This window comes from Poromitra crassiceps (genome assembly GCF_964638095.1).
Source record: "Poromitra crassiceps genome assembly, chromosome: 15".
NCBI lineage: Eukaryota > Metazoa > Chordata > Actinopteri > Beryciformes > Melamphaidae > Poromitra > Poromitra crassiceps.
In genome coordinates, this window is record NC_139634.1 from 33988176 (window position 1) to 34013042 (window position 24867).

At 49.0% G+C, this 24867-nt stretch overlaps 1 protein-coding gene across 1 annotated transcript in view; it reads left to right on the forward strand.

The window, feature by feature from the left end:
- The window catches only part of rapgef2b (Rap guanine nucleotide exchange factor 2b), a gene marked incomplete at its 5' end in the record, with an annotated part of 140845 nt that overhangs the window by 100853 nt on the left and 15125 nt on the right, over positions 1-24867 (forward strand). The window contains 10 exon segments of the mRNA XM_083651574.1: positions 570-701; positions 10478-10655; positions 12036-12172; positions 13024-13182; positions 14192-14344; positions 21418-21582; positions 21873-21980; positions 22080-22283; positions 23922-24030; positions 24413-24689. Of these exon segments, the coding sequence (XP_083507700.1) occupies positions 570-701; positions 10478-10655; positions 12036-12172; positions 13024-13182; positions 14192-14344; positions 21418-21582; positions 21873-21980; positions 22080-22283; positions 23922-24030; positions 24413-24689 (1622 nt within the window).

Sequence of the window (24867 nt, forward strand, 5' to 3'; positions counted from 1 at the left end):
TGGGCTGTTTGAATATCTGCTGCAGTTTGTCCCCTCACTCTCTGCTCACGTCTTTAATCCAACTTTATATAGATTTCATTGGTGTATAATCCACAGCCATCAAATAAATTAAGGTATAGTTGAATGACTCAAGTTTAACAGCAGCCATTGACCCAGATTCCACGACAGTGTGCTTTCGCTTCAAACCCCATACACTATATTTTTTACATTTGACATTTGATGGATTTAGGTTGAGCTCTTGTTGATATATAAGTGGAAAGTGTGCTTCAATTCCTAGCTCACCAAAATGTTTCCTTAATCAATAGTTGCGCACGGGTCGTGTCCACCGTAGAAGTAGGAGAGATGTGTTAAGAAAATAAGTCAAATAATTGCAATTAGACCTAAGGAGATAACTAGAAGACACTTTACTTTACATTACATTTTTTGGACTTGTGGACTGTCCCCAAGTATCTTTGAACAGGCCCAGCAGTCGGCATGAGTGTGGGTGTGAGTGAGTGGTGGCGTTGGGGTGAGATACTGACCGTGTGTGTGTTTGTTGTATGTGTGTATGTGTGTGTGTGTGCGTGCAGCTCCCCGCAGACTTCAGCAGACTTCACCTGGCCGACGGCTTGCACCCACAGGGGACCCACGTGTCCTCCAGCCACTCAGGATGTAGTATCACCAGCGACTCTGGGAGCAGCAGTCTGTCAGACATTTACCAGGTAAGCAGGGACCTTCTGCGTAGTTACCCAGGTAGTGCGTAGTAGTAAGTAGTCACTTTGCTAGCCTGGCTCTATAGTTACTTTATTTGTTGCACGAGGAAAACAACAGAACAAGGAAAGAAAAGTAGAAAAAGTACAAATGAATGGTGACAGGTGAGATTATTAACCCTCTAACCTGCACGCAGGTCAGTAGTCAGTCAAGTTATTTAGCCTGGAGCATTTCTGGGTAGTTAGCAAGCAGGGTAGTTCAGTTAATTTATTTGTATGTATGTATGTATGTATGTATGTATGTATGTATGTATGTATTTATTTATTTATTTATTTATTTATAAGGAGAAAACACTTGATGAAAAAAGAGAAAGAAAGAAAGAATGATGAGAGAAGAAAACTCACCTCAAAATAACTCATAGAAAGAAAGTGAATTAGATCACACGCTGCTGTATGATATAGCTATAACTATAGCAACAGAATATAGCAACTATAGCAACAGTCCCTAACCAGCCCAACTGCCTTCCCAACATGCACACACGCACGCACGTGCACACACACACCATCTTGTGACTGTAGACGAGCCCCAAAGCCAATCGCAACTAATCCTCTTAACATAGCACAAGCACACACCACCCTATTGGCTCCTGATATGCTCACCTGCTGTAGGCTTATTTGTGTGTGTGTGTGTGTGTGTGTGTGTGTGTGTGTGTGTGTGTGTGTGTGTGTGTGTGTGTGTGTGTGTGTGTGTGTGTGTGTGTGTGTGTGTGTGTGTGTGCGTGCGTGCGTGCACTTGTAACTGTGCACAGAAGCATTAGCCCTCCTCCCCCCCCCTTTTGCAGTGCTTTTAGTTGTATGTACATGTGAGTTGTTGAACAGCACGTGTTCATATCTTGGATATTGTTTGTGTGTGCAGAGTCATTAGTCTGAATGCATGTTTTGGTTGCGTGTGTGTGTGTTATCGTGCAGTATGTCTGTCGGTGTGTGCGTTTGGTTGCGCGTGCATGTGTTATTGTGCAGTATGTCCGTGGGTGTGTGCATTTGGTTGCGTATGTTACTGTGTTATTGTGCATTAGAACACGGCTCTCTTGAATACTCGATTCTGATTGGTCAATCAACAATATTCACCGGTCATTATTTCTCGACAACCGACCGCTGCTCTGCCACACCTGGATTAATCAGTTGATAAGTAGGGATGCTCCGATCCACGTTTTTCGCCTCCGATATCGATACCGATATGTGGGGGGCCAGTATCGGCCGATACCGAGTACCGATCCGATACCAGTGCTTGACATTAACGGCTGTCCAGTTGCCCTTGGCAACCATAAAAAAAAAAAGGCCTGTGGTTGCCTCAGTGGCAACCACATTTTAAACAACAGGGACAGCAAACAGCAAAATATGTACCCCAAAATAAACATGTTTCTTATATTCCTAAAACCCTAAATCAATATTAATAAATCACACACAGACTCTCTCTCTCATCTCCCCCATGCAGCCCTGCAGTCGCTAGGCATCAGCTTTTGGTTGCCGAAACTAATATGGTTGCCATTCTTAGTCACCTTATATTTAAGATACTATGCACTTAGTCAACTGGCATGGGTTGGTGGTACAATATGGAAATAATTCCTGTCAGAGAATCCTTTGTTGTTTGAGCTTTGATTATTTCCATGAACTGAGTTGAACATACAGATATTACAGGATTTGAAATAAACATAAGCAAATAAATGGTCTTGAGTTTAATGTAAATCCAACAAATATGACAGTTATTTCTGTTATACAATAGCTAAGTACACTGTGTATTGATATAAGTAACTAACGTTACCTCTCTTGTTTAGCACATATTAACAGATTGTCTTAATAAGGGAGAGTAATAAACATTTCAACTGTGTCCATACACCAATAAACCAATACAGAATTAGGCTACTATTATTAGCGCACAATAATCAACATTAGCCTACATAATCCTACATTAGCCTGAACAGCACTGATAATAAGGTAAGGTAACTTCATCTGAAAAGTAGGCTACTTAAACCGTCAGTCAATTGAGCAAGACCGTCGCAAGTAGGCTTTAAGGCTATTCTAAACAAACAAACAGAATGAGGTACAATTATTCACAACATAAGTATCACAGCTTACATGTAGGCTATGTGCTCACGCAAACTTCAGGGTGATAGACAGTCCATATTATTGTCTCTGCACAGCGTTTCAACGACAGGTTGTCTCTGGACAGCGTTTCACCACATGAGCATGCAACAGCTGCTGCTCGTTAAAGATCGTTAACTAGCTGCGGAGTCGGAGTTGCTCAATCAAGCACGGCTGCGTCAGGGAGATGAGAGAGGGAGAGAGGGTCCGTGTGTGTGATGTCACCTTATCAACAGGGCAGCCCTGTGTCAAACTGGTTGGCGTAGCTAGCATGAAATACCTCCAAATAGGTGATCCTTTGGCTTGCTCCATGCTGTTAGCTGCTGCTGTCTAGCCTACATCAGCTTGTTTGGAAACAGTCTACCCCAGGCGTGCTGAGCACGTTGCTAGCGTATGACATCACACGCTGCACACACATAGAATTAGAGTGAATAGAATGGCCCCTATGGATCGGTCTATGGATCGGGCCATTTGCCACCGATACCCGATCTAGAATTTTGTGCTATATCGGGGCCGATACCCGATACCAATATCGGATCGGCGCATCCCTATTGATAAGAGCTTTTTGTCAGCAAGACACTACTAATTAGGCCAACCAGTTGCAGCTGTGGTGTCTTGTGTGCCAATTACGAATGAAACCGCTTTGTCGTTGAAAACGCTATTAAAAAATCTATTTGAATAATTATTTTTGTCAGATTATTGAATGATTTAGTTGTAGGCCGTGTTCTAAGCGGGATAATGTATATTGAGGCGGTGATTACTGGGAAATAATGACCTTCAGGTGAACGATTAAGCCCTCCGCTGCCGCGTCGGGCTCAATCCACCTGTCGGTCATTATTTCCCCCGTAATCACCGCCTCAATATACATTATCCCTTACGTATATCCGTGGGTGTGTGCATTTGGTTGTGTGTGTTTTCGCGCAGTATGTCCGTGGGTGTGTGCGTTTTGTTGCGTGTGTGCATGTTATTGTGCATTATAAAACGGCTCTCTCAAATCAAGCAATCTGATTGGTTCACAGCCATTGTATAAATCCAATAACCCACATTATTGGTTGCCATGGCAACTCTCTTACTAAAAGCCTTTGGTTACCTCAAAAAAAACAAATGGCGGAGACAGCTGTCAGATCCTTGTGAATCGATCTTCCCTTATAACTTTACTAATACTTCGCAGAAAATTATGTTTTGTACAAGAATAAATGCGGGCTAATGTCTTCTTTGCAAAAAAAGGCTGTTAACCCCGCATTTAACCCCGCATTTAACCCCGTAACGTTAGTTGGTGTCGGGCTTTGCAGAAAGCACTCAGCTTCTCAGCAAGCGCTGAGAATGCAGCGCTGCGCTCGAGCTGCCTGTCGGCTTTCCAGAAAGCTCTCAGCTTCTCAGCAAGCGCCAGGATTGGCCAATGTCAACTTCAGTCTCCAGAACGATCCAATCAAATCACCCGCACGTTCTTGCGGTCCCGCCTTACAGTAGTGTTTCAACTGACTCTATCAGAATACCATGCCAGTCGGACTTATAGTATTATTATTATTATATTATTATACTTGGAAACCGTTTTATAAAAGCAATATAGCACTCGAGCTGCGTGGTGTTGTGGCATATATCCGGCTGATAAGCTGTTATCCCACTCGGCCGGATATATTCGCCACAACACACTTGCTCTCATGCTATATTGCTTAAGTATATCCGTGGGTGTGTGCGTTTGGTTGCGTGTGTTACTGTGTTATCGCGCAGTATGTCCGTGGGTGTGTGTGTTTGCGTGTGTTATCGCGCAGTATATCCGTGGGTGTGTGCGTTTGGTTGTGTGTGTTATCGCGCAGTATGTCCGTGGGTGTGTGCGTTTGGTTGCGTGTGTGCGTGTTATTGTGCAGTATATCTGTGGGTGTCTGCGTTTGGCTGCGTGTGTTACTGTGTTATCGCGCAATATGTCCGTGGGTGTGTGCGTTTGTTTGCGTGTGTTATCGTGCAGTATATCCGTGGGTGTGTGCGTTTGGTTGCGTGTGTTATTGTGCAGTATGTCCGTGGGTGTGGGCGTTTGTTTGCGTGTGTTATTGTGCAGTATGTCCGTGGGTGTGTGCGTTTGGTTGCGTGTGTTATCGTGCAGTATATCCGTGGGTGTGTGCGTTTGGTTGCGTGTGTTATTGTGCAGTATGTCCGTGGGTGTGGGCGTTTGTTTGCGTGTGTTATCGTGCAGTATGTCCGTGGGTGTGTGCGTTTGGTTGCGTGTGTTATTGTGCAGTATGTCCGTGGGTGTGGGCGTTTGGTTGCGTGTGTTATTGTGCAGTATGTCCGTGGGTGTGTGCTTTTGGTTGCGTGTGTTATCTTGCAGTATGTCCGTGGGTGTGTGCGTTTGGTTGCGTGTGTTATTGTGCAGTATGTCCGTGGGTGTGTGCGTTTGGTTGCGTGTGTTATCTTGCAGTATGTCCGTGGGTGTGTGCGTTTGGTTGCGTGTGTTATTGTGCAGTATGTCCGTGGGTGTGTGCGTTTGGTTGCGTGTGTTATTGTGCAGTATGTCCGTGGGTGTGTGCGTTTGGTTGCGTGTGTTATCGTGCAGTATGTCCGTGGGTGTGTGCGTGTTTGGTCATGCTCTGTCTGGCTGGGGCAGGTTGAACAGACTCTGCTGTCCCCAGTCTCTGTTCCTGGTCTTCGGGCCATCTGCTAGCAGCTCTGTGACAGCTCCATAAGAGTCAGTCTCTATATTTTGCGCTCTCTCTCTCTCTCCCTCTCTCTCTCTCTCTCTCTCTCTCTCTCTCTCTGTCTCTCTCTCTCCATCTCTCTCACTCCCACCTGCACACACTCCGTCTTCTTACCTCCTTGCCTACAGATTCTCTTATGTCTTATCCGCAGTTTCCGCACCTGAAGTAGCTTCCTGCAGTCCTATTTCATGTCTCCTTTCTTCAGTCTCTCAGAGAGACTGAAGAAAGGAGAGACTCTCTCTATCCTTCCCTCCTTAACACCAGCTCTTATTTCCCTGAACCTCGTACGCACCGCAAAGAGTATAGAAGCCAAGAGATGAAACTTGGGTGTTTTTTTTTACAACAGTGCTGCTGCCATTTTGGACTGAAAATGCCTCCTTGCAGGCTTGCACCAATGGGACAACAGCACAAAACCATGACAAAGAGACACACCATGACAGGGACACTTTGTCGGCGGGAAGTTTTACTGGTGTCATTACGGTAGGATCCTTCAGTCCAAAATGGCGGAGGCGTAGCTCTGCTGCTGCGCGGTGATGCTGCAACGGAACAACCTATTAGCTTTCACTTCTTGGCAATGCAAGTTCTTTGCCCACCCCGCCCTGACCTTCGTTTTCTCTCTCTCTCTCTCTCTCTCTCTCTCTCTCTCTCTCTCTCTCTCTGTCTGCTGTCACTGATCGGTTACGTGTGATCAGTCACATTCATAAACAGCTCTGCCGCTCCGCTGACTTGAGATGTAGTTACTCTAAGAAATCACACACACAGAGGGTTTGTAACCTTTATTTACCCATGAGGGCAGAGTATGCGTTGCAGGCTCTTTTTCAGTTCCACCTCGCCTCACATTCATACAGATCCACACATTCACATGTGAAGGAGAAGACCGAGGACTCCATTTACTTTTCTGCTTTTAGGCCACTCCAACACAGAACACAATGTACAGCATGGAGAATGGAAAATTGATTGAAGTAAATCTCTTACTGCACTAGGGTACGCAGCATGACTCCACAAACTGTATAAAACACAACGTTACTGCATGCTGCAGATCTCTCTCTGGGTCTGATACACTATGTTACTGCAGGCTGCAGATCTCTTTCTGGGTCTGGGACGCTTTCAGCTCCAAACCGATGTTGGAATCCCATCCAGTGATTGGTTCCCCCAAAATCCTGGGGGCACCAATCAGCAATGACTTTAGTGATCAGGTGTTTGCCCCGCCCACCCAACCTGACTTGACTTTTGAAAATGAACCACCACCACACCTCATTGGTGGTACGACCTGTCAGTCATTCAATTGTGACCCTCTAGACCCGCCCTCAAAACAGCAGCTGCCGCTCCGAATTGGCACAGACTCAATAATGTAGTATGCGGAGCGCAGCGATTCAATGTGATATTTGAGTTTGGGGAGACACTCGGGCCGGGTGGCCGAGTACTTTACAGTTCAAACCACGGGAAGTTGATGGTACAAATAGAGATATCGTGGTTTTTCTGTCTATATTATATCTTCAACATTTAGCAGATGCTCCTGAGCAGGTAGGGGTCCATGGTACTTTGATAGGGCCATTAATATCCTCCACAGCAGCTCGTGGACTCGTTGACTGAGGCACAGACCCGCGTCACTCTGACGTCACGGGCAACATGGCGCACTGTTGTGTGTCTGAATAAATCATGAAATTGGTCCTTATCAAGGGCTTTGAAAGCATTGATCCAAGAATAGCCCTCTTGAAATATTAACAGCACCTTCCCTGCCCACTCACGCTTCTGCTCACACTGCACAGTTATGGATCTTTGATGCATGCACGACAGACGCGCGTGAGGGTGCACACACACACACACACACACACACACACACACACACACACACAGACACACGCACGCACACACACACAGACACACGCACGCACACACACACACACACACACACACACGGGCAGCGTTTTGTGTGACAAAAATGTCTGATTAGATTTGAACAAGTGAAAGTCTCTCTGTGGCTCGCTAACATGTTTGCAGGCTGTCGAAATGAAAGGAAGTCACGGATGCTATCCTGAGTCTAAGGCTTATGCATTGTGATAGTATCCGCCATGCTGCTTCTCCTGTGCTGATCTATATTTGATGCCTAATATAGAAATACTGTTTGCAGCATAATCGACTACTCGGTGTCATGATACAGGCCTTAGGTTTTTTCACGCACAGACTGCCCAGGCAGTACTGTGATCAGGTTTCTTCAGGCACAGACTGCCCAGGCAGTACTGTGATCAGGTTTCTTCAGGCACAGACTGCCCAGGCAGTACTCTGGTCAGGTTTTTTCAGGCACAGACTGCCCAGGCAGTACTGTGATCAGGTTTCTTCAGGCACAGACTGCCCAGGCAGTACTCTGGTCAGGTTTTTTCACGCACAGACTGGCCCAGGCAGTACTCTGGTCAGGTTTTTTCAGGCACAGACTGCCCAGGCAGTACTGTGATCAGGTTTTTTCAGGCACAGACTGCCCAGGCAGTACTCTGGTCAGGTTTTTTCACGCACAGACTGGCCCAGGCAGTACTCTGGTCAGGTTTTTTCACGCACAGACTGGCCCAGGCAGTACTCTGGTCAGGTTTTTTCAGGCACAGACTGCCCAGGCAGTACTCTGGTCAGGTTTTTTCAGGCACAGACTGCTCAGGCAGTACTCTGGTCAGGTTTTTCCAGGCACAGACTGGCCAGGCAGTACTCTGGTCAGGTTTTTTCAGGCACAGACTGGCCAGGCAGTACTCTGGTCAGGTTTTTTCAGGCACAGACTGCCCAGGCAGTACTCTGGTCAGGTTTTTTCAGGCACAGACTGGCCCAGGCAGTACTCTGGTCAGGTTTTCTCAGGCACAGACTGCTCAGGCAGTACTCTGGTCAGGTTTCTTCAGGCACAGACTGGCCCAGGCAGTACTCTGGTCAGGTTTTCTCAGGCACAGACTGCTCAGGCAGTGCTCTGGTCAGGTTTCTTCAGGCACAGACTGCCCAGGCAGTACTCTGGTCAGGTTTCTTCAGGCACAGACTGCCCAGGCAGTACTGTGATCAGGTTTCTTCAGGCACAGCTTGGCCCAGGCAGTACTGTGATCAGGTTTCTTCAGGCACAGACTGCCCAGGCAGTACTGTGATCAGGTTTCTTCAGGCACAGCTTGGCCCAGGCAGTACTGTGATCAGGTTTCTTCAGGCACAGACTGCTCAGGCAGTACTATTTGCACATGTCCTGGGAGAATTTCAGGTACTTGTCTCAAACGTCCCAAGAGCAGTACAGAAAACGGTGTGGATTTGATGCACAGCAGTGCCGCCATAAAAGATACCCGCTGCTTGTTGGTAATGGTACATGATGAGATGATGATGAGGCACGCATACTCAAGTCATATGCATATATTTATTTGAGTGTTGATTGGATGGGAGTCTTTCCGTACCGCCTCCCTCCCTACCCCATCTGTGACTCTCACTTATCACCAAGCCTGTCCCCGATGAACCCAGTGAACCACACACACACACACACAAATACACATAAGCCCCCGCCCCCGCCCCACCCCCGCAGGTCCCGCCCTGGCCCCGCCTCCCAGGGTGCACTGGTGACGCCCGAATGGCCACTCAGACACTGGCCTGAATCATTAATGAGCCTTTTGCACATGGTGTTTTGAGGAGAAGTGACATGTTTGTGGTGACAGAGCGGGCACTAGGCAGGCACTAGGCAGGCACGGGGACTGAAACATTAAAAGCAGTCTGGCAGTCCGGGAGGTGAAGATGCGTCTGGCTCTGGGATTTTGCGGACAGTTGGCGAAGGCAACCCTTTCCTCTCTCTCTGTCAAACGGCTCGAGGCAGGGCGCCCTGTTCAGGTAAGAGGGTCCCCGCCATTGCAGCGGGGGCGGGGCAGAAGGCTTGATGCTTTTTAGTCTTTTTACGCACACCGCTTTAGTCTTTTACACACAGCTTTAGTTAGATCTGAGAGGGTTTTTTCATGTTGTTGTGTGCGAGAGCGAAGCAGGCAATGCGTCCTCTCTGTTGTTCTTTATGGAATTGCGTTGTTTGATGACGAGCAAGAGAGCTCCGTCGATATCACTCGGGCGTAAGTAATCGCATTACTTTCGCTCCTCATCTTTGTTCGTTTTCCCTTTTCCCACCCATAATTCATCTTGTGCTTTCAAAGAACAGGATGTGACTGTGAAGCCCGTGAGGCAGTGGAGAACAGGACGGGGCTGCGAGGCAGTGGAGTCGGCTGAGGGGGGAAGAGAAGAGGAAAGTTGGGAGTTAATTAGCTTGTTACTATGCACAGCAGACTGTTTGGTATGCAGTGTTGATGCCTGTCTCGCTCATATACTGTACTGAATACCTATAATCCATTTACTAAAGGGGTCCAATCTGCACAACAGAGCCTTGCTTTTTGAAGCGCTGCAGCCGCCTCTATACGTGCCGTGTGTCCGTTTGTAGCATGAGAGGATTGAGTGGGAGATGATGAGAGACTGCACCTCTTACTTCAACACCTGGGTGCTGTGATCTTTTCTCTCTCTCTCTCATTCTCTTCTGGTTGAAAATGCAATGTGTCGCAGCTGATCGTGAAGCTGTTTCAGCAGTGTGTACTGTATGTGCTGTGTACGCTGAATCTCTTCACCCTGATTTCTCCTGCCTTTTCAGATTGCCTCTTTTCTAACGGGTTGACTGTGTCACAGGTTTTGATATGTGGATATGAGCGTGGTCGGCTGGTCGCTAGTGATCAGCAACTACCCGCATTTCACTTCATTTTCAGGCATTTATCTGACACTCTTCTCAGGAGCAACGAGCAAGCAGGTAGGTTGTTCAGTGTCTCGCCGAAGGACACGCGGAGAGTCCACGTGGCCACCGTCCACCGGCTGTGGTCTCCCCAACCACCGAGGCTGAGTGGAAGAAAGGCAAAGCCTTCTCCTTGTTTGTCCCAAACAAACTGACACTGGTTTTTCCTCGTCTGTTCCTCTGTCCCGCAGGCTACGGAGAACGAGCCGGGTGACATGGACCTGAGCGGCCTGCCGGAGACCGCCGTCGACTCCGAGGACGACGACGATGAAGAGGACATCGAGCGAGCGTCAGACCCCCTCATGAGTCGGGACATCGTCCGGGACTGCCTGGAGAAGGACCCGATGGACAGAACCGACGACGACATAGGTGAGGACCGGCTGAGACTCATATCGTCAATTTTCTAATCATATTCTAATGAATCATAATAAAGGTGCTATGGATGTGTTGTTGTTGACAAGTTGTTTGGCGAGTGATGTGAGTGGAAGCAACACTCTGACTGTAAAACACAAGGCGTGTTGTTCCTAGCGACGACAATCCTTTGTATGTTGGCCCCATTCGAGCTCAATCCAGTGCTCTACATGTGCTACACCCTCCTTTCTTCTTTAAATCGGTCACAGTGAATTTACATTTGTTGTAAAGCCTTCTGTTCTCATTTTGCATGTAAGCTTTGCAGTAAATCTTTAAAGCCACACCAGGCTTGTGATATCATAACCCCTACAGCTGTGATTCAACTGAAGTGATATGCATGTTTAAATAAAAGGATTAAAACAAAACATATATCATAACCCCTACAGCTGTGATTCAACTGAAGTGTTAGTGATATGCATGTTTCAATAAAAAGATATAATAAAAAAAAAAGTGGAGCGATACTCCGAGCTTAGCTACAGATGTGGCTGTGGATTGAGGGAGGAGAAAGCGTGGGCTGTGGACAGCAGCACAGGGGAGCGAGTGCCAACTCAACTCCGCCCCGCACCCACCCCCCCCCACTCCAGAAGCCCCCTCCCTCCTCCGCCGGCCGGGTTTTCTAGGTCACTCCCCGGCGCATCCTCTCGCCTCCCCTCTCTCCCAGCGCATTAAACTTTCAGCACCGCTCCTGCAGCTTTCGCACACGACACTGTTGCCAAGCCGAGCACGGGGTCAGCCAGAACCCCAGACTGCTGCGGGCCAGCCGAGGAGGGAGCAGAGGTGGCTGGTTAGGGGGGGGGGGGGAGGGGTACTCTGCACCTCAGCACTGGGTGTCCCACATCTCCTGCAGCTGAAAGGCCTGGGCACTGGCTTACCCATAGCAATCCCCTGCCCCGCACACACCCGGCGCAGGATATCTGCTATTTAATTAGATTTTGGTTTGCAAGAGTGGCTAATACGATTTCAATAGTAGTTCTTGTGTGCCAAATGCCTGCAATGAATGTTGATTTCTGTAAGCCACACAAAGGTCGTTCAATGAGGTGTCAGCAGTTCTTCTTGGCTCGCCTTGAATGCCCCCCCATCAATGAAAATTGATATTTGGCTTTAAAGTTCTCCGGATAATCATTCGTTTGTCGGCTATTCATTGCAAATATTGGGACTCGACTATTTCCATGCACGTTCTCCTGCTCGTTCCCTCCTGGCTGGAGCTGAGGGAGCGCAGGGCTTTGGCAAGTCCACTGCCTGTCCTCTCCCTCTCCTCTGGGTGTCAGGACTCCTGCTGATCTCCCTGACCTCCTCCTCTCTCTCTCTCTCTCTCTCTGCCCTGTCTTCCTCTCACAGAGCAATTACTGGAGTTCATGCATCAACTGCCAGCGTTTGCCAACATGACCATGTCGGTGAGGAGGGAGCTGTGCGCCGTCATGGTGTTTGCGGTGGTCGAGCGCGCCGGCACCATCGTTCTCAACGATGGTGAAGAGGTGCGTATGTGTGTGCGTGTGTGTGTATGGTCGTGACTCTCTCGGGGATCTGAACTTGTCTCACCCCTTTACGCCAATGAGTCTTTCTTCTTCCATTCTTCCATGTCTGCTCTATTAAACCTGAATGACCCCCCATCCGTTATCGTCCGGCTATTCAAGCGGTCCCTAGGCAACCAGCGCAGCCGTCACCTAATTCTCTCACTTAATTCTCCCTCTCTCTCTCTCTCTCTGGTCAAGACGAGACCAGACACGAGCTTCAATGAAACCAATTTGGCTTGTTTTTTTTTGCTATGATGCACCCAAACAATAGAAAGTCAGACTTGCCTTGAAGGCCTCACCACTTCAGTAAATGTCCAGTCATCAAGATGTCAGGGTCCATTGAGCATTATTGCTGCTGTCTGGGTGGAAAACCTTGCATCTCCAAAATGGCTTTTCAGGAATGAAGAAAAACAGCTTTATTTTTTATTTTTTTTCTAAAACAATTTAAAAAGCAATAGCTCGACGCAATTGTCATCATCTCGGCAAAAGTTAATCACTTTTTAGACGTTATCAAACGCTATCGTGGCTATCTCTCTATCCCTCTGAGGACAGTCATAAACCATCTGTTAGTGCAGCAGTCCCTTTACAGTTACTGCGTAATGGCTTTGATATATAACTTTGAAATCGTTAAGGGACCCTGGTGGTGGCGGAGTGTAGCTAAACTCTGCATTGTGAAATGATTGTTACATTATTTCTCCCTCCTTCCTTCTCTTCTCCTTCATCTCTCCACTTGTACTTCTTGTTTGTTTTCTTGTTTGTGTCCTCCTTTTTCTAATGTCTTGACTGCTCTGCCCATGCGTGGCCCCCTCCAGCTGGACTCCTGGTCGGTGATCCTGAATGGCTCGGTGGAGGTGACGTACCCCGAGGCCAGGACAGAGATCCTGTGTATGGGGAACAGCTTCGGGGTGTCGCCAACCATGGAGAAGGAGTACATGAAGGGCGTCATGAAGACCAAGGTGGACGACTGCCAGGTAAGGAGCCCACTTTGAAACAACGTGCAGCTCAGAGAGTTCAACTTCAGCCTGGCAACCGCACTGCCGGGGCTAGAAGGTGCATTCCCTTTGGAGTGCTCAGAGGGAAAAGCACGGCATGGACTCTGACATTTTGTGATTTTAATTCCCACTGGGAGCCACTCATGCTCCAAATATATGCATGCATGGTACTGGTAAGTTGCTTTGGGCAAAAGCGTCCAGCAAGTGGTGTATGAAATATGAGAAACTCCCACTTTGATTATAAGGAGCAATCAAAATAAGGCCAACCAATCTAAAGACCAAGATAGAATTATTTACACGATGCACTCAAACTGAAATGGCACAAAGTGTAGAAACTGAAACTCTGGTTGGTGGTGGTGGTGGTGGTGGTGGTGGTGGTGGTGGTGGTGGTGGTGGGCTCATCAGCTGGGGATACTGCAGACTGGAAGCAGTGTCCTCTTTTTTGCTTTAAAAAAAAAAGGGGATAGACCTACATTTTTTGAAAATCCCAGTGCCTCATCATCAGTGATGCCATTTGTTCATTAATTTATTAGTAGGAATAATATATGTCAGTTGGCATAATGACCTGCTTTCTAGTCAGCTCTCATCAGTTGTGGTGGTTTAAATTTCAATATGGCATTTATTTAGCTTGAATATTCGCATTATGAATTCTAATCTGCTGTAAAATTCTCAACATCTGCTGCTGCAGAATGTCATAAATAATGAGATTTGCCTCAAACAATTGCCTCTAGATGTTTGTGCTTGATAGTGGCATCTCTGATTCAATGTAGCTCAGTGCGTAGAGACTGACACTAACATAACAGTTAGACTCAGGGGGATCTGTTTCCCCCCCGGGCTATACATGCTCAGTGTGTACTTGCAGTAAGGCACTTGAGATAAACACATCCCCCAAATGTGTTGTCATATGTGGTATTGTGGCAAAACGGTGCGTGTCATAATTTGGTAAACCTCTCATTAAATCCTGTATGCTTTTCCCTGTCTTGTCCAGTTTGTGTGTATAGCCCAGCAGGACTACTGCTGCATCCTCAACCAGGTGGAGAAGAACATGCAGAAGGTGGAGGAGGAAGGAGAGATCGTCATGGTGAAGGAGCACCGGGAACTGGACCGCACCGGCACCAGGAAAGGGCACATCGTCATCAAGGTGACAAACCAGAATCCAGTCTCTATTTCTACAGTCCATTTTGGTAACTAGGCATCTAGCGCGCTATGCGCGATGTCATCATCACTGATCTATAGCCTCAGCCTTAGGGCAATTAGGGCAATTAATATGCCCTAATTACAAAATCCGGCTCAGTCAGGTCACCCGCACGGGTGCTGTGATGCCTATTGCCCGGCACACGGGGAGACAAACTGGACGCGGACACAACTCAATTCGTTTCGTAGTTTTACTGAACAAATAGCAGGTTGTATAACCTAAGAACAAAGACAGAGATACATACATTACTGTTAATTACCTACACACGGACAACTAATAAATTCACACAAAATCAAACACAATTTACACGTACCGTGGCATCCAGAATTGTCCGTCCAAATCACACTAAACCACACGTGCCTGGTACACTTTCTTTTATACCTTTTGACCCAATCACACCCCAGGTATCCTTACACCACGCCCATCAACTAGACCCAACAAAATCCCACTCACATTACAGAATCAGCTCAAAAAATAAATCTGACCCAATAATCTAAATATTATCCCTTATGTTTAAATATATACAGGTAAATTATCCCAATCCCGAACTGGACAGCACACCTCCCACCTGGTCCGCCCTAGCTAATAGCCTAGGGAGAACACACCACACAATCCGAACTAAACTGTCCAGCCCAAAACTTTCTTTGCCCGGGTAGGGACGTCCAGCCCTCCCGGACTTCCACAGTGGGTCGCGCCACTGCCTCCCACCATACTTCCTCCATGGCCTCGAACTCCAAGTTGGCCCTGCGCAGCTCTTCTTTGAGCAGGGTCCCTCTGCTCTGGGCTTCGATCAGTTCGTGTTACTTCCAGCAGCTTCACAGTCTCCTTGCCTGGCCTCCTGCTCCTCCATGGGAAGGAGAACCACTAACCTCCTAACGTCCCGGTGAAGGACAACTCCAGGCGGCTTGTGGGGGCCCCTCCTCCATCTCGCTGTGGCACCTTCGGCAGAGGCAGGGCGATTAGGAACCACCCGGACCTGGACGTCTCTGACCACCCCAGCTGGATCTGATGACGTCTGAACAACTCGACCCAGCCTGAACTGGCCTCTCAGGGCATTTTGATCAGCCAGCCAGACCAGGTCGCCCACGGCGACATTTCTCTCCTGGGTGTGCCACTTTGGGCGGGTGAATAGGTGTGGTCCCGCCAGCTGGGACCACCTCCTCCAAAACTCGTCCACAGCCCCCTGGACAGCCCGGAAACGCTCGAGGGGGTAGTCCCATGTGAACCCCCCCGAGTCTCCCCTCGGCCCGGACCGCCCCAGTAGGAGGGAGTTGGGGCTCAGGTACTCAACTGTGTCCTCTTGGGCCTGGATCCTGGCCTCGATGGGCCTCTCATTTGCTAGGTTGGCCGCCAGGTACAAAAGGGTCTGGAACTCAACAAGAGTGAAAGGCCCCTTCTTGTCGATGGCCCTCAAAGCCCTCTTCACTACCCTGACGGCAGCCTCCGCAGCCCCATTCCTGTGGGGTGAGTCAGCAGGGTGGATCTTCCACGACCACTCCGTCCCGTTCCTGGCGGCCTCTTCCTCCAATCCGTTCTTGTCCACCTTGCCCAGGAAGTTATACAGGTCTTCTAGGGCTGGCTTCGCCCCGACGAAATTGGTTCCGGGGTCGGACCAGAGCCGGCGTGGGTGCCCTCGGAGGGCCGTGAAACGCATGTACGTCGTCAGGAGCCCCTCCGTTGACTGGTTTTCCACTACATCTGCGTGCACGGCCCTTGATGCCATGCAGCAGAACACGACCCCCCACACCTTCAGTGTCACTCTCCTCCTTTTCCCGTCCCTGACCTCGAAAGGACCAAAAAGGTCCAGAGATGTGTATGCGAAAGGGGCGGCTGGAGCGGTTCTTTCTGGGGGAAGGTCGCTCATGACCTGTCTGCATCTCCTCGCCCTCTCCTTCCTGCAGGGGATGCAGCCTTCTACGACCTTTTTCGCCACTCGTCTTCCCTTGACCACCCAGGCCTTCTTCCTCATACGGAGCAGCGTCCCAGCCACGCCCTCGTGGCCTTCATCATGGGCTTCACGAGCGAGAAGGGTGCTCACCCAGGTTCCGTGGGGCAGAATCGGAACCGCTGTTTCTTCTCCGTCCCAGATCCGCACTCTCCCTCTGCACATCAGGAGTCCAGTGCCCTCATCTCGGTACACAACCAACCTGTTCATCGTTGTTGTAGGGAATGTCACCCCCTTCTGGATGGCCAGGAAGAGGTCCCGGAGAGCATCTTCGCGCTCCTTTGAGGATAGCACACCGACATCAGCTTGGCTGCCCAGACGCTCCCCACGCTTCCTTGCCTGGGTGGAGGTTTGGCCTCTCTTCTCTAGCCACTTCCGGGCGGCACGCCAAACCCAAGCAATGACCCGGCACAGTCTTGATAGCCTACTGAACCTCTCTGAGTCCACGAGGTCTGTAATGGGTGCAGTACTGAGTCTTCTCCCAGGTCTGTCCTCTGGCAGAGCTGGATCTTGTGTTCCTTTAGGAGGCTTGGGGTCCAATGTAGGCCCTTTCTGGCCACCTCTGACTTCTCCGGACTCCCTGTCGGCATCATTCTGACTCCCGTCTGGAGCCTTTCTCGCTTGGGCCCTGGTGAGCATCGCTGAGAAAGCTTTTCTCTGGAGCTTACTTACGCTCTCCCTGGCGTCAGCTGCCACCTCTGCGGCAGACTTTACAGGCCACTCTTCAAAAGGCTTCTCCAAGAACCATGGCCCTTTCTGCCACGCAGAACTCTCATCCAGGTCTTCAGGAGCCGCTCCTCTCGTTATAATGTCGGCCACATTGTACTCTCCCGGGACCCACCACCACTCGGTTACCGGCCCCGCCTTCTGGATCTCTCCAATCCTGTTTGCGAAGAAGGATTGGTAGCCGTAGCTCTCCCGCTGGATGGCTCCCAGCACCGTCCGGCTGTCTACTAGGTGAAACCAGTGCTTGACCTGCAGCCGGCCATGCTTCTCCACATACTTTCTCAACCGAGTAGCGAAGACCGCGCCGCACACTTCGGCTCTCACTGCGTCTCCTTTCTGGTCGAGTGGCGCCAGCTTAGCCTTAGACTCCACCAGCCTGACTTCAACTCCTCGTTGAGTCTCCCATCTCAGATATAACACGGCTCCGTAGGCGCTGTCACTCCCATCTGAGAAAGTAACTCCCCATGGCTTGCCTTCCCAACCAGATGGCGTGAGGCTTCTGTGAAACCTGACTTGACCCAGTCTCACGTACTCCTCGAACAGCTTGATAGCCTCTTCACGGAGACTCGCTGAGAGTGGGTCGTCCCATGTTTCTTTAGACAGGCTCCCAACTCCTGCCTCCTGGAAAGCCTTCCTAACGAGGATGTTGCCTTTCTGCTTTGCTGGGGTGACTAAGCCGATCGGGTCGTACAGTCCGGCAATCTGGCTTAGCAACTCTCTTCTGGACAGGCCTCTAGGAGTTTCTTCTCGTACTTGCTCCTCTCTGAGATCAACGCCTGTTCTCATCTTCCCTCTTCTCCTGGAGAAGTTAATTGAAGTCATCATGTAGAGTCGGTCCTCACTTACGAGGTATCCAATTCCCAGAGCCTTGTTGTCCTCTTCTCTCAACTGATTGGGCAACACCAATGTCTTGGGCTCCGCCCCTGGTCTCTCGCGCCCACGGGCCTTGAGCTCCTCTTCGAACCTCCCACCTTGACCAGACCGGACCCATGGTTTGAGAGAGAAACCTCCGGCATCCAGGATCTCCTCAACTCCCTTGGTGATGATGTCTAGCTTCTCTGGATCGTTATGGGAAGTTAGAATATCATCAACATAACTGTCCTCTTCCAGGACACGGCGTTCCTCTTCCCTTGCAGCGAACTGGGGCAGCTTTGCCGTCTCCCTCATGGCCAGTTGTGCAATGCAGCCAGCAGGTCGGTCCCCAATGTTAACTCTGGTGATGGCATACTCCTCAATTTCCTCTTCAGGGTTGTCCCTCCAGAGAAATCTGTGGAGGTGGACCTCCCGCTCCTTCAGCCACACCGAATTGTACATTTTTCGGATGTCTCCTAGGGCCGCATGTTCTCCTGTTCTGAACCTCAGTAGGACGCCTCTGATTGGATTCAGAACATCTGGGCCTTTCAGTAGGAGGTCATTCATACTCACTCCTCTGAAAGCCTGGCTGCTGTTCCAGACCAGACGGACTGGTGTCGTGACAGAGTGAGGGTTTGGTGCGACCAGGTGGCTCACATACCACACTGGCCCTTTCCAGCTGCGGGTCATCTCCGGTGTGAGCTTTACTGCCGCGCCCCTCTTCACCATCTCATGGACTTGCTCCTTGTAGGCAGCCCGCCACTCCGGCTGGTTCAAGAGTCGCTTCTCTGTTTTCAGGAAGGTAGCCTCCACACCTCTTCGGTTGTTTGGGAGTGAGGCCGGGTCTTCAGTCCACGGGTATTTAGCGTCCCAATGTGGAGAATCACAGTGGTCATCACTGCTTACATAGAAGAGGCCCTCTTTTATCCTCTCGATCTCCCTCTCTTCCGCCAGGGTCATCTCTTTCCCTCCTGGCTGGCAACCTCCACAGCGACATCCTCCACACTTGGGCTCACAGGCTGCACCGATACTGTCCCATTGCCACCACTCAAGGACTTCTCTGTTGGTCGCAGTTGTACTTCTGACCTTGGCTCCACCCTCCTGCTCCAGGCCGTTTTCAGTGGCCTCTTTGAGGCACCGGGCAGTTTCGACGATCTCTTGGTACTTGACCGCAGTTGTCCTCATTGAACGGGCAAAGTGGGTTTTGGACTCATGCATAGCCACCTCCACTTCTTCAAAAAGGTTGGGGTGAGCTCCTCCCACTGTCTTCCCTAGCGGGCCCTCCCACAGGACGAGGTCTCCCACTACCCTCACGATTTGGGGAGCGAGCCTTCCTTCTCTGTGGCTGATGAGGAGTTCGATTCGTCTTGGTCGGATCAGCTCCTCTGTTTTGACCTCCGGGAAGAACCTCTTCAGTTGCTGGGGTTTGACGACCTGGTGCACTTTGGCTATTTCGTCCAGGCCGTAACACACCAGCAGGTGGGCTCTTTCAGTTCCTTTTGAGGTTCTGACTCTCACCTTCAGCAGGTATCTTCTGGTATTTACTGTCACAGTCATTCCCCCAACTCCCTGCACGACCAAGGTGACGTTCTCACTCCTGAGTCCAAGCCTGTCTGCAGCTTCGTGGGTTATATAGTTGGTGTCAGAAGCGAGGTCTATAAGGGCTCCAATTTTTTGCCCAGCATTAAGAGTGACCTCCAACAGCATCATAAGGACTGGATACTCCTTCGCTCCATTCTCCTCTAAGAGTTCACTTCCACTTCTCTCGGTGCGATGTGTCACTACCGTTTTGTTGGTGAAGACTCTCCTCATCATCTGTGCTGCTTCTGGGGGGAGTTTAGACAACGCCTCTTCTTGCTCTTCAGTAAACCTTCCTGCTTTTCTACTGCCGCTGCTAGGCTTCTCTCTCTCATTCTCATCTCCCTTTCTGGTCTCTCTGTTGGGACAGAGAAGGTAGTGATGATCCGAGGATGCCCCCTTCTGGCAGCCTTTCTTGTTGCAGAGAAATCTATCGCTGCATTCTCCATTGGCGCCATGCGACTCCAAACACAGCCAGCAGGCTTTTGACCTTTTCACAGCAGCCTTTCTTTCAGCCAAGTCAAGGCCTCTGAATTTCTTGCAGGAGAATAGTTTACTTCTATGCTTCTTGTCACCACAAACAACGCACTCACCCCCGGTGCCATCTCTCTCAGTGGCTCTCGTGTAAGCAAACCTCTTTTCTGGTTTCCTCTGGTCCTTCCAACCGGGTTTCTCAGACGTATCCGCGATTGTCAGTCGCTCCAACTCCTCGAGTACTCCTTCTTCCTCCTTCAGGAACTTCAGAAGAGCATCAAAGTGGTTCTCTGGCTTGACGTCGTTCTCAGGTTTCGCTTTGAAGTGGATCCAGTGGTCTTTCAAGTTGTCTGGCAGCTTACTCTCTATCGTCTCGGTCACCATTGGATTCTTGATAGCACCAACATTGTCGAGATCTATAAGATCCGCTAGAGCCTTTTCGACGGTCTGGATGCCACGGTTATACAACTGTGATGCCTATTGCCCGGCACACGGGGAGACAAACTGGACGCGGACACAACTCAATTCGTTTCGTAGTTTTACTGAACAAATAGCAGGTTGTATAACCTAAGAACAAAGACAGAGATACATACATTACTGTTAATTACCTACACACGGACAACTAATAAATTCACACAAAATCAAACACAATTTACACGTACCGTGGCATCCAGAATTGTCCGTCCAAATCACACTAAACCACACGTGCCTGGTACACTTTCTTTTATACCTTTTGACCCAATCACACCCCAGGTATCCTTACACCACGCCCATCAACTAGACCCAACAAAATCCCACTCACGTTACAGAATCAGCTCAAAAAATAAATCTGACCCAATAATCTAAATATTATCCCTTATGTTTAAATATATACAGGTAAATTATCCCAATCCCGAACTGGACAGCACAGGTGCTATTTACACCCCCTGAAAGTTTCAGCCCAATCACACATAAAATGGCATAGCTGTGGCAGGACCAAATTCTTGAAACAGACAGAAACAGAGTCAGTCCACATTGCCAAATATTTTGGTAATATGCTGATGTGAAGCCAAATCTAATACGAAGCACAGGGAGGCTTCATTGGAAACCAAAACCCTGATCTGTAGTGATGTTTCAGTTGATTTGGATGCTCATTAACTGGCACCAAAGTGACAGTTACATCTCATATCTTCAGAAACACACTCCACTGGAGTGGAGTCTGCTACAGAACCATTCTTTGGTACAAGTCAAGATGCTATTTTGTTGCATCATTTTACAATACATTGGATGACATCTAAAGCATTGTGGCTACAGTATATAGTGTAAAGTGTATAATCCTTCTCCACACTGAAACAAGACGTTACCTCTAGGTATTTGAACAGCTCTCTGCAAGTCAAACACGTGTTATGAACAGTTGGGATTTGTATTCATTTCTAACCAGTAAATCCACATTGTTCTACCTCAGGGCACAACGGAGCGTCTCACCATGCACCTAGTGGAGGAACACTCGGTGGTGGACCCCACCTACATCGAGGACTTCCTGTTGACGTACAGGACCTTCCTCTCTAGCCCGATGGTCGTGGGCAAGAAGCTCCTGGAGTGGTTCCACGACCCAAGTCTCAGGGACAAGGTAAGCCACAAGAGCGGTGGGACTCCACAGTCTCCACAGGAAACTGCTGTAAAACTGTACAGTCTGCCTGACACACACACAGGGAGACTTCATGAACACATACATACGGTACAAGACACAAAACATAGGTGCTCAAGCATATTTTACAAAGACATTTTCAGTTTTAAGTTCAGTCTTTTGACAAGTGTCTCACGTATGAGACATGACACTTTTATCCTGTCAACCAGTAAACTGTAAGTTGACCTGTGACCTGTGTTTACTCTGCTGATCTGTGTGATCGCCCCCTGCAGGTTACACGGGTAGTCTTGCTGTGGGTGAACAATCACTTCAATGACTTTGAGGGCGACCTCGCCATGACTCGCTTTCTGGAGGAGTTTGAAAACAATCTGGAGAGAGAAGTAAGTGCCAACAAGTTCAATATCAAATCCACCGAGATTGATTTTGTTACCAAAAAAAAAGTAATTTGGAAAATTGACTGTTTCCATGTTTTTGTACAGAAAATGTGCGGGCATCTAAGACTGTTAAACATAGCGTGCGCTGCTAAAGCCAAGCCACGGCTGGTGACGCTAACCAAGCCATCCAGGGAGGCTCCGCTGGCCTTCAGCCTTCTCGGAGGTCAGGAGAAAGGCTTCCGCATCTTCATCGATGCCGTGGAGCCGGGGAGCAAGGCAGCAGAGGCTGGCCTTAAGCGTGGAGATCAGGTAAGACCCGCCCATCTTTTCATTGTATTTTAGTCATCTAGATCAGGTTATCACCAAGAGAGACCTCCAGTAAGGGACCGAGTAGGTGTTGCTCAAGGGCACTTGGACTGGTCACAGGGTGGTGCAGGCTGTTGATGGAAACACATTAGCTGTTGTAGGGACCTTTCAGTTAGGGGATGGTATTACTCAGCGATGAGCCACCCTGCTTGGCCCAGCATTCACCAGAACATTGTCTTCATCCTAATCTGCCACCGCATGTCGTCCATGTTTTGTCTCAGCTCTTGTGAAAGTATGAATGCCGCTGCATAAAGCCTTTAATCCTTACAAGTTTAGAAGTCTCAAAAGTCTTGTTTTCTCTGTGGGCTACATTTCTGGCGAGAAATCACTCCGGTCACACAGACCAGTACTTGAATTGATTTGTTTCCTTTTTTTTTCTATGTTTAATGTTATTTTTGTTTGTTGTGAAATTGGTTTTATATTCTACTCTTTAACTAGCATTGAAAAGACTTGGATTGAACTCGCCGGGAGCGCCAGACACCCTGTGTTGGCTTTCTCCATCGCAACTTTCAACCATTTTCGCACTCGGCAGTCCTCGGGGGTTTACTCAAAAGTCTCCTAATCCGTGAAACCATCTTGAGTGTCTCTGGATGCGAGTTAAACCCTCTTGTCTCCAAACATCCCCTGCAGCTGTTTCCCCAAAAGGAAGTGGGGGGAAGCTGACATCCTGGGAAGCATCTACCCTCCTACCCTCACTATCTCTTTAACAGCTCGCTTTGACTTTCATCATTCACTCGGGTCGGGTGTATCATTTCAGAGCCCCCCTAGCATTCATCTCGGCTGCCGTGTCATCGGCCCATTAGCAGTTAGTCCCTCAGCGCTGAACTCCAAGCAGGATCCCACTAATCAGTGCTGATCCCAAAACAGACATTGGGTCTTGTTGGTCAGTCATTACTGGCGTAGTGACAGCAGAGGATGGCCCGTGCTTACATTACAGTCAAAGGTGACTTCCCTTTCCACTAAAGAGGAAGTAGAGCATTCCAGCTAACTGGATGTATGTGGACGTTAAGGTCGGGCCCCCTTTAGGAGGGTCGAGCTGCTACGCCAAAGGCTAATATGCAATCAAGCCCAGGGAGGGTGAGGCGGACGTAATTGGTGTTGCTCTCATATGTCAGAGCAAATGTCATGTCTCACAATATGCTGGCATTTGGCAATTGAATGTTTGTTCACTGGCTAGCATCTAGTTAATGGAACGTTGCTGCTCAGATCCAATATGTAATGCAGTTTGGCGTGACATGGTGACTAGTGAAGCCAGCCATGGTTGCATAGAGTAGTTTCTGCCGCTTAGCTCACTGCTGGGCTTTGCTTGCAGACCAGTGCAGCAGTTCAGTTCAGTTCAGTTCAATTGACATCTGTAAGCTGTGAGGGAAGACACACGTGAGAAGGCTCCAGCGAGATTAGATCCAAGGCTAGCAATGGCAATTGTGGGTATAGATTCAGGATGCTTAACCACTGCACCATCACGTCGACTGTTTTTATTAATTGTAATATTACAATTGATGCTGCACAACATATTAGGATTATATTATGGATGATTAGGTACAGTAAGCTGACAGATTTCTCCCCCTTGTCCCTCTGCAGATCTTGGAGGTGAACGGGCAGAACTTTGAGAATGTCCAGCTCAGCAAAGCCAACGAGATTCTGAAGAACAACACACACCTGTCCATAACTGTGAAAACAAACCTTTTAGGTAAGGCTGTTTAATATGTCTGCCAAAACCTGTCAGTGTCATTCTTCGACCCTTTTCTGTGCCTTGTGAGGAATAGTACTTTCCGCCCTTTGTCTTGTGTCCTTTCTCTATAAAACACATTTACCTATTCTGAAACAAATACAGTTGAACTCTTTGATGTTTTCAAACCAAAGCAAGGCCTGGCATCCTATTTGACAAATAGAGGAAGAAAGACAAAGGCGCAAAAGGCTCAAACCGGCAAAAACTCGTAGAGAAGCCATCACTCATTTCATTCAGCCGTTACAAAGAACATTTTGTGGCGACACAGCCTTCTTCGTGTGCCAAAAGCATCTTCAGTGACCCCATTACCGTCCTCTTTTGTGTCTTCCCTCCTCGCCCTCAGTGTTCAAAGAGCTGCTAACCAGGCCAGAGCATGACCACGACTTGGACGGCGAGGAGGAGCCGGACAGGAAGAACGGAGCGCCCCACCTCCCGAAGATCGGGGACATCAAGAAGGCGAGCCGCTACTCCATCCCCGACCTGGCCGTGGATGTGGAGCAGGTGATGGGCCTGGAGAAGGTCAGCAAGAAGGCCAAGGCCAACACAGTGGGGGGACGCAACAAGCTGAAGAAGATCTTCGACAAGACGCTCACCAGCATCCTGCCTCCCAAACCATACAAGTAATGATGCTAAGAACTAGTAGGAACTAGTAGTATAATGCTAGTACTTTTCTTACTTGAACAAGCGCAAACCTCAAAGCCCACGGCGCAGTGGTGTGGCCATTCAGTTTTATAGCACCACCTCTGTTCCCACCTCCCACATCCCCCTACCCACCCCTCAAATTCCAACTCTCTACCA